At 44.5% G+C, this 10,052-nt stretch overlaps 1 protein-coding gene across 1 annotated transcript; it reads right to left on the bottom strand.

The window, feature by feature from the left end:
- Window positions 1-847: 847 nt before the first annotated feature.
- On the bottom strand, window positions 848-7,609 carry enc1 (ectodermal-neural cortex 1). The gene is made up of 3 exons (XM_035389941.1): window positions 7,198-7,609; window positions 4,345-6,137; window positions 848-1,226 (listed from the first exon to the last, which is right to left on the bottom strand). The coding sequence occupies exon 2, from the start codon at window positions 6,129-6,131 to the stop codon at window positions 4,356-4,358; it is 1,776 nt and encodes a 591-aa protein (XP_035245832.1). The 5' UTR covers window positions 6,132-6,137; window positions 7,198-7,609; the 3' UTR covers window positions 848-1,226; window positions 4,345-4,355.
- Window positions 7,610-10,052: the final 2,443 nt, after the last annotated feature.

The raw sequence follows: 10,052 nt of genomic DNA, 5'->3' as shown, positions 1-10,052 counted from the left end.
AAGAGACACAGATTCTTCTTATAAATAAAAACTAGAACATACATTAAAGCCAGGTCTTAAGACAAGCATTCCATTTCTGCATTAATAAAAATAAAAATAAAAAAAACATTTCACAAGTTCCTTTTTTTTTTTTTTTTTTTTTTTTTAAAGTGTTGGTTTGGAAAAAGGTCCTTCTCAATGCCTCCCAGCGTTTCCCACCTCCAGAGTCTCCCTGCTGTGACCATATATGTGCTTCCCCCCAGGCCACAGAAAGGGTTCTCTCAAGGGGCTTCAGCTGTAGCTTCACTCAGGCAAACCTGTCATGACACGACCCTGCTCTTCCCCAACACAGCTGCTGCTGGCACCTCGGCCATTCTCAACTTCACACCACGCCGGCAGGTTCCACTCAAACTCAAAGGAGGCCTGCTCACGAATACCCTCAGTCCTTCAAGAGAAAACCACCTTTCCCAAAGTCCCAAATCTTTCCTTGCTGGGCGAATGAAGGGTGACAAGTGTCCTCGATCAACAGCCCTCGCTCAGACGTGGTTCGGCTCGCCTGCGATCGGGGTTACGCTTACGCGCCCGAAGACGAGCCGCAGAGACGAGCGAAGCGTGGAAGGGAAGGGGATGGTCCTCCGGCCCGTCCGTTTCACGCTCCGCCGTAGAGCGCCGTCCTCCGGCGACTCCCTTTGGCCTCGTACCCGTCCACCCGTGACTTCAATCGTCCATCCTTCATGCTAAATGCTAAAGTCCCTGTGCAGCCACTCAAAGCTCTGAGAGAGGACGGCGCAGTGTGAGGCGTGGCACATTTGTCTGTGCAGACACCGTCTGAAGACACAGGCTTCAAATGTGCCACGTAAACGCATTTGTCATTAACATCGGTCTTGCGGCTAATTAATGGGCAGAATGCAAGGCATGTTCAGATAGGCGCTCTGGTACAAATAGGTTTTGATGTGCGTGAAAACAATAAAAGGCATGCAGTGATATCCTTCTCAAATGAGTGTTCAGTTGTTTGAGCAGGAATGGACTCGAAACCTCACTTTCATATAATTTGTAAGTTACATGTAATTCTAACAATACAACTACCTTTGTTTTTGCACCTTCGTCTGTATACCTATTATAGAAAATAGGTTTTCTTGACAGCATTTTATTTTTTTGTATTTGTGTTTTCTTGACTGCACAGGGACTTTAAATGTATGTATGTTCACAGTTGAAATCCAGCAGATGCATTGCAACAACAGGACAATCTATGGAAAGAGAAAACAAAACAAACGTCAGAGGCCTTAGAAACTAGCACTGTAAGGCTATATATTCAAAATGTAATTTATAGACCGGTTTGAACTGTGGTCCTATTGGCTCAGTAATTGGAGGCCACTACCCATTTGCAAGATACTGCATTGAAGGTATTTAAACTACTTCTAAAATCTGACAATTTATCACTATTTATGAGTTCATCTACAATCCAACAAAGATTGCCAACAAAAAACACATTCGTGAGTGCCAAAACAAAGATATGCACTGGAGATGTTAAACACTAATAAAGCATTTGTGCACTCTGCTCTTCTGTTTTCTTTCACTGATATCTTCTTACTATTTGTAATCAGATTACCGCGCTCTGCTTCAATAGTAGAATTTCACAAGCACCAACATCCACAGCAACGCTGATACCGTGCCCGATTATTTCTTCTGCCTTAAATCCCCACTGCCGCAGATTTCATGGGCTCAAAAAGTCAATACGTAATGCAATTCTAATATCCATTTTAAAGATGTACTCTCCTCCCATGTGGCCTGCAGGAGAACAGGGCCTCCACTGCAGCATCCTTAAGTACACACAATGGGGGCTCACACAATTCAGCATCCTCCGTGTCCCGCCCACTCCGCCTCCCTGAAGCATTCTTTAATTTGGGGCTATAAAAATGATTTGTCATCTCTGAAAGAGGTCTGCTGTGTTCCCAAGTCACACAGAAAGAAAAAGCAATTAGCGGATGATTGCCATCGCTATCCTCCGCAGAGCACGGACAGCGAAAAATCCCCCCGCCCCACCATCTCTCCCCCCTCCACCCCCAACTCTCACATACCAATAAATATTCTGCAGGCTTGCCTCAAAACAAAGCACTCTGTACGGCAATCCACTTGAGGTATGGGTTATTCAGCTCGGGGAAACTAATAAAGATAAATAAAACTCGCATGAAACCAGGCCCCGGTCATTAATCAGTGATCAGGAAAGTATGCAGCGATAAGTGGGTCTTTCCTCTGAATGTGCTGGGAAGGGGGTTTTCTTTCCCGGTTCTGATCTGTGATTAGGCGAGGGCGAGTCACAATTTCGATTTTGGACGGGCCCCTTGTCAGCGGTCCAAGGTGAAACCTCAGACGACAAAACAAACACGTCCCTGCCCCTCGCCTTTCCCCGGCGCGTTTTCTTTGTGTCAACACGGCGATGCTGTGGCAGAGGCCGCGCGCGAGAGAGAGAGAGAGAGAGAGAGAGAGGCGGGGCAGCGAGTAAACAGTGCTCCCGGGGGCCGCGGAGTGACCAGGGCCAGTGCGAAAACAGAGAACTGCGGGGGCAGCTTCCCCTTCCTTTCCCCTCCCTCCGGACCCACCGCCGGGGGACAATAACGCCTTTCCGGGGGCCCCGGGCAAAGCCGCTCACCGCCGTTTTAAGCGCGTTAATAGAGCGTCACAAAGGGACCACCACTTTGAAATTTACTGCCCAACCTAGGTGGGCAGCATTCCATAGGAAAACAAAGGTGGCAATGGAATTCCTGTCAGGGGCTCACAATACCCCCGCGGCTGAATAGAGTCCCGCAGGGGTCCATGCCAGACTGGTTACTAATGGTCTGCATATATTGAGAGGCTTGTGCTAATCTATTCCATCCCTGCTTTTGCAGTGTCGAGTCATTCTCGTGTGCTAACCATATTTGCACAAATGCTGAATAAGGTTTCTTTGATATCAAGGAGCCAAAAAAAAGACTCACATAAAAAGAAATTTTACAACGATGCATCTAGGAAATTATATGAACTTTGAGACAATGTTGAGCAGCCTAGTTAATCCCCCTCCTGATCACCAATAGTACATTTAAAAAATGTATTTACTGGGGATTAAACCCAACTAAATAGTGTCATTTCATTTGTGATTTCTGTAATACAGAAGCCAATGAATGAAATACTTCCAATACCACTTCCATTGTGTCATTGTCATAAACAGGCTTTAATACAAAGCCGGTTAGATTATGTCAAGGGGGAGCAGGAAATAACAGGGACAGTCTACAATATAAACATTCCAGACAGAAAGGCAAGTGTGGAACCCATCTGTATAGAACTAAAAGAACACCCCCACCCTCCCCAATTCACTTAAATTAGTTTCTGATGCAATACAAGTATAGTACTCTACAGACTTCCAACCAAGTCCGTCTACAGTCTAAGCGCGCAGCACAAACAAATCAAATTAAATTCAGACATCTGTGAATGTATTACCCCTAGCAGGCTTTTTGCAGCCTGCACACTGTGTGGCTCTCTGGTGTTACACCACTGGGGACAATTATGCTATTCCAATCTATTGCTTTCTCATATATTCTACTTTGCCATTTTGGCTACTCAGTGCCTCATAATTCAATGAGCCATCTGTCCAGCCAGCATCTATCTACTGAAGGGCAGGACACGGAAGCACATGTCCGTGAGCGCATCTTTGTCCTGTTATACCAGTGGGCCATCTAGGTGAGAGTGCACCACACACTTTCTACAGTTGCTAACTTATTAATGCAGTGTTTTTCATTGCAATGTAAGAAATGAATTGACCTCAAGTGTCTATCCCCCTGTCTGTGGCCGGTCCCTCCCTCCTGTTCTGGCTCGCACTGAACAAAAGCAGCCTCCCATGTAATTGTCAAATCCTCTGTAAGGTAGGGTTACAGAGAATGGCAGAGGCAGGCTCACCTCATTTACATTTTCCTATTGACTTTACATTGGTTGCGATAAAGCCACCCTTTTTCACAGGGAATTGGACATTGCCTAGAGTAGTGGGTAGCCAGAAAGCAGTCCAGCTAGATGATTGCTGGGCTATTGACCAGATGGATAAAAATGGCTAACATTCATATTCATGGATACAATCTGCCACACCAAATTAAATCAGAACCACATTACTCTACCACAAAAACTCAATTTCAGTTTAATTCAATAAGGGGCTTTGTCCTTGTAGAAACTATAATGGGTAAATATGATAATTGTATTTCTGCAGTGGTCAGTCTGCAATCTTAACCATGTATAATCATTTTATTGCCATGTATATTGAGGTTCCTGAGTGAAATATATTTAAGATACACTTTTGCAATGTAACGTCTATTCACTGATCAATTGGTTTCAGTTTCATACCTTAGAGGAGCTTACGCCGGAAGATGTTTCCACGTGCTAACGAAGGCAGTGGGGATAAGCGAGTATGGCACAGTGGTAATACTATTCCAGGTGTCCAGTGTGGGGTCATAGCAGTCAAGAGTTTTGCACCGCTGGGTACCAAAGTAGCCACCAACTACATAGAGTTTATTGCCAGAGGCCACCGCCTGACAGCTCATGCGCTTGGCTGTGACGTCGCCCACTTTAGTCCACTGGTAGTTCTCGCTGTTGAACTTGTAAGCGGAGCATGCAGAGAATTCAGTGTCTCCTCCCATGACAAAGATCTGGTTGCCAAGGACGGCAGCAGCAGTGTAGCGCCAGGGCTGCGGGCACGTGGCTGGCACAGTCCAGCAGTTTTCCAGCGGGTCGTAGCACTGCACTTTGGGCAGCTTGTCGTGACTCACGCTGGTGCCGCCGAAGGCGAAGAGCTTGAGTTTGACGCTGACCACCGCCGCGTTGCTCACCCCTTCCCTGAGCGTAGCCACCATGGTCCACTTGTTAGTGGCCGGGTCGTACTGCTCCACCTGCTTGAGCGACACTGACGGGGAGGCCGGGAGGCAGCCGGTGGCGGCCGTGTGCCCGCCCACCACGTAGAGGCAGTGCTTGAGCTCCGCTGAGCCGTGTCCAAACCTGGCGATAAGCATGGGCGCGGCCTTGGACCACTCCTCGTGCAGCGTGTCGTAGACCCACACGTCTTTGGACACCCCGTTCTCTGAGCCTCGCCCCCCCGTGACGTAGACCTTGCAGCCGATGGCGCAGGCGCTGAACTCCTTGCGAGGGCTGGGGATGTCGGCCTTGGGGATGATCTCTTTGGCCTTCTGGTCCACCAGGTACAGCTTGTCGCACATGAAGGTCTGGCCGCCCAACAGGAAGAGGGCGTGGCTGGTCTTCCTGGGCCGGGCACACAAGCTGGTCACCACACCATCGTTCTGCAGGATCTTCAGCTTGCACCGGATGGCCTCATCCACCAGCTCTTTGCTCTTGGCCTGCTTGTTGATGAGCTCCTCGGTGGAGACGTTCTCCATGAGGAAGATGGCGGGCAGGAGGGCCAGGCGCACAGTGCGCAGCAGCTCGGGGAGGTCGCAGTACCTCCTCTCCAGGTCGTAGTTGACCCAGTTGAGGGCCGATTCGTACACCAGCCTCTCGTCCTCCGTCTCCAGCTCCTCGTGGGAAAGCAGCTGGACCAGGATGTCTTTGGGCAGCTGCAGGAAGTCCTCCGTCTTGCAGATGGTGGGGAAGTTGTTCAGACACATGCCCCAGGAGAGCTCCGACAGCTTGGCGCACTGGTGGGCATCTGACAGCAGCAGCATGCCCAGGCAGTTGGTGGGGTGCAGATTCTTCTCCAGGAACTCGGCGCATGCGTCCCGGATGTCCTGGAACTCCAGCATGTCGCCGGCCTCCAGCAGCGACTCGGCGTTCTCCTCATTGATGATGACACGGGAGGAGTAGGCGTAGTCCAGCAGCAGCTCCAGCACCTCGGGGTGAATGGAGTCGTGGAAGTTGACCTCGCTGGCCTGGCTCTCCAGCAGGCCGCCGCTGAACATGGCCTCGAAGTAGCGGCTGCAGGCGGCCAGCACGGCCCGGTGGCAGGGGAAGGAGCGGTTGCCGGCGTGCAGCAGAACGTCGGTGAAGAGCCTCTGTTGCCGCAGAGCGTTCAGGTGCATCAGCACGCTGTCGGCGTAGGATGACTTGTGGAACAGGTAGATGTTCATGGAGCCCGTGCTGGCCCGAGACTTGCGATTCTCATGGACACAGATGGACATTTTCATTGAATCCTACAAACAGAAGAAATTGAAATGGTTGAGACAATGTCAAGTCAAGTCAAATCAATAGAGGGCAGAAGATTTCTGACATGCAAAATATGTCCCCTTTAGCTTCTCATATTAAGTCACAGGCAATTTAAGTTTGACTGACAGACAGAATTTACTCCTTTGATCACAGTGCCAAAACAAAGTCAAGCACAAGCCAAAGAAAAGATGACTGCTGGTCAGACAGCAAACAACTCCTGTTTGCATTTCTGATGTTGGTCCGGGAATCTACTTGAGTCTAATCACTGCCAGGTGGTCAAAGCAGAACATAATGCAGAAGGGGGTGGGGCTGGAATTTTGAGGATAAACAACTCACAAAGCTGCAGTCACACTTTGCAGCTATTATTTCTCAATGAATGTCCACATCACCTGTCTATATCAATTATCTAACACCTGCAACCCTGTAACTGAATATACCGATTTAACAATTATTCCAATTTTTATGCAATCGATATCCACCTCTAAACAGCCACGTTAACATTTCTCCCATTGAGCATATCTGGGGTCTATACCAGTTTTCCAAATATACATACCCCCACCTATTTTCATTACATAGCCTACATTAATGACCCGAATCTATTGCATCTGATGTTCCACCGTATACATTTACATTAAGCATACTGCACACGAATAGCAAATACATATTAACCATAAACATACATATGTTCAGGCCAACAGTTTTAAAAGTCAAATGAATGCAACAAATTCTTATGAGAGTTAAATTTGGTCGTAGGCTACATAACGCAGCATGCGCACATACGAACTGTAACGTGTATTTTCGCATTTTCATTATTATTATTATTATTATTATTATTAATAATAAATTATTTATTATTATTATCATCATTATTGCAAACTGACATAACACGTCGTGGACAACTATGTTAAACATCTAGGATACATCGCACACCGCAATTCTACAACACGCTGACCGCTGATCATTCAAAAACTTGTTCTGCCACCAAGTTATTCTAAAACAATTCTCCATAAATTATCATAAGCGAATGGATATTTTACAAATACCTACCTCTTTGTGTTAAAAGTAGGAGTTCAAGTCGGTCTCTTTTAGTCCTCGAACATGCCACTTTGGGAAAAGCCACGATGCTGCCAAAACTGAATAAAATGAATCCAGTTTATTCGGTGGCGTAGTTTAAGGAATTGCGGTCTTGAAAAGGATTTTTATCTCTGTATCTTTCGTTTGGTCTGCAAGAGGTTGAAAAGCACTGATATAACTGATTCGGTCTGGGATAAAAATTTTCAGAGCTATATCACGTTTGTTAACCATGCGAAGTCTATAACAAAAAACGATCTCCAGCTGGCTGTCTCACCCTCAGCTCTGGTCGTACTATCAGTCGGCCAGCCCGTGTGGATCTCCTCGCTTAAGTCAATGGGTGTGTTTTTAGTATTGTGAGGGAGGAACATTCCTGTGTTGAGGAAGAAAAATGGGTGGAGTATGCAAAGTAGCTAGCTGGGCCAGGAGGAAAACAGTATATCAGCCAAGGGAAGGGGAAACGGGCAATAAAACTTGGGCAACCTGACAGCAGTAAACCCTTCTATATACCTCAGAATTTATTATGGACAACTGAAATATTTTCACATTGTAAGGGCAAGGTCATCGATCAGTATTATCATATTAAATTCTAATTTAGGCACATAGGTTTATCGATGGAGACTGGACCATTTCTGTAAAAAAAAAAAAAGAAAAAGTAAAAGGAAAACAAACACTGAACAGTCAATGTAGGCTATAACATTATTAATCCTGCGATATACCTTAAGTCAACCGAATCATAGTTAGGCTACTTTCTCAAATTTAATGCTAGCAAAATTGTATCATTTTATCTCCATGAATGACATAACCTACATTGTTTTGCAGGAACTTCAGAAACACCGCTTGTGTATTAGCCTATTACATCAAATTTGAAAATTGGCGATTGGCGTTTTGAACTGTATCCAATATTTTAGAATTAAAACTGTTATTTAGGTTTCCTGGAGAAAACATGTAAATCGACAGAAAAAAAGGACATGGGAGGCATTAACTGTTGTGCATGGCTAGGTCAGCTGTTCCGTAGCTTCACAACCGTCCTCGAGCGAGATGGACAAGAAAACAACTCCCTCCGGGAATCGATGGCCCCTGCACAACCCGAAAAGCGTGGATAATTACATTATCTAAAATTAATAGTTTCTTCGTGTCTGTGTCTGTCCTGAAGGAAAATTGGGATATTGATTGCACCCAGAGCTGGATTTTGCTATTAATACCATGCAACTCGTGTCATGTGACTCATGTCATTGTTTTACACTGCTGTAAGAAATTATTTGTTAGTGACAGTTCTTCGTCTGCAGTTGTGAAATTACATTTCGAGAAACTGGAAGAGCAGTAGGCCTAACAGAACCCATTTCCGAACTCTGTGTGTGTGTGTGACCTGGGAATGGGATGGGGTCCATTGTATTCAAGCTTCAAATACTATTCCAATTCAAACTCTCCTGCAAAATATATCAAATTGGACACAAACTGTTGTCAGAAGATAGGCAACCATTAACTTGCTAATAGCGCCACCCAGTGAATTATTTTATATCACATGTATCAGGTAAAGTTGTCAGTTACATTTTACGACACAATAGCTCGGCATTGATGTAACTCTGAGCTTCTAAATAAGGCAAGAAAGCATTAAACTATAAGAGGTTCAGATTTGATCTTGGTTATCTACATCACTAAATGTAATTACAGCTGAGCTTATGAATGTAGTAATACCTGATTTTATATAAAATATTACAGAATGGATAATGTGAGTAGCCTATTCTACATTCAGATAAGCCAAACTAAACATTTGAATAAACACCTTGCATTTCTGACAGTATCAAAATCCTTGAACCATTGCACAGTGTTCAGGGAACCATTTCATGTAGTTCATGCAATCAGTTGACTGCATCTTCAAACCACTTTGATTCTGTGGTCAGAGCAGTCGACCAAATGACAGGAGGTTTGGAAAAGAATGTTAAATTCATGCCGCTTTCAGCTGTTACTTTTTGTTTCCACTGAAGCTTGAAGTAATAGAAATGTTGTGTAGTTAATGGAGCAACGCTACTAGCCATGAAACCAAAACAGAGTACTCCAGCTCCAGGAGCACAAGTTGAGTAGCCTACTACCTGAAAGAAAAATGTTCCAAGATATTGAATGAAATAACAGTCAATATATCAATAAGTATCTTCACTACTCACCCCCACACTGCCTCAAGAAAAAATTATACATAATAAATGCGCAGTAAAATCTAGAATAATATATGGAATGGAAATTTTAGAAATGTAAAAGTAATCCTATAAACAAGTTACATATTCATCATTTAATATGCTTTGGAATGACTTTTTGAAGTGTACACAACACACAGAAGTGCAGCATGTAGAATGTGCAATTGATTATATAAAAATAAATAAAATAAAATACAAAAACTCAATTAATGTACTTTCTCAAACCTCTTCAACATGAAAATTCCCCCTCCAGACAACTTGAAAGGCGGTGTGTACACAATCAACTAACATTTACAGCTTAACCTGTCTTAACTGACCTAAAGTGACTTTGTGTCAGCTTACTCCTAAAGAGGTTTTCAAAATCAACATCTTTGTCAGTACAACTACTGTACAAGGCTATGGAAGGGAAACAAACTAGGATGACTCATATTTCCCAAGTGTCTTTGTGTTTAGGAGAAATATTCTGAACAGTTTGAACAAATATTCTTGCATATTTATTTTATTATTGGTATGTTTTCTTTGCTTTGACACAAGCAGAAGATGTGAGGGCTTGTTTCAGGACTTGAAAGTGTTTAAAAATATTTATAATTATGTTGCACAGATAGCTATCTATCGATAAAGGATGTCTTTTCTCTAAAG

The sequence above is a fragment of the Anguilla anguilla genome, chromosome 14 (genome assembly GCF_013347855.1).
Source record: "Anguilla anguilla isolate fAngAng1 chromosome 14, fAngAng1.pri, whole genome shotgun sequence".
Taxonomy (NCBI): domain Eukaryota; kingdom Metazoa; phylum Chordata; class Actinopteri; order Anguilliformes; family Anguillidae; genus Anguilla; species Anguilla anguilla.
Note: the sequence above shows the minus strand (reverse complement) of the source record. Positions and strands in the feature narration are given on the sequence as shown.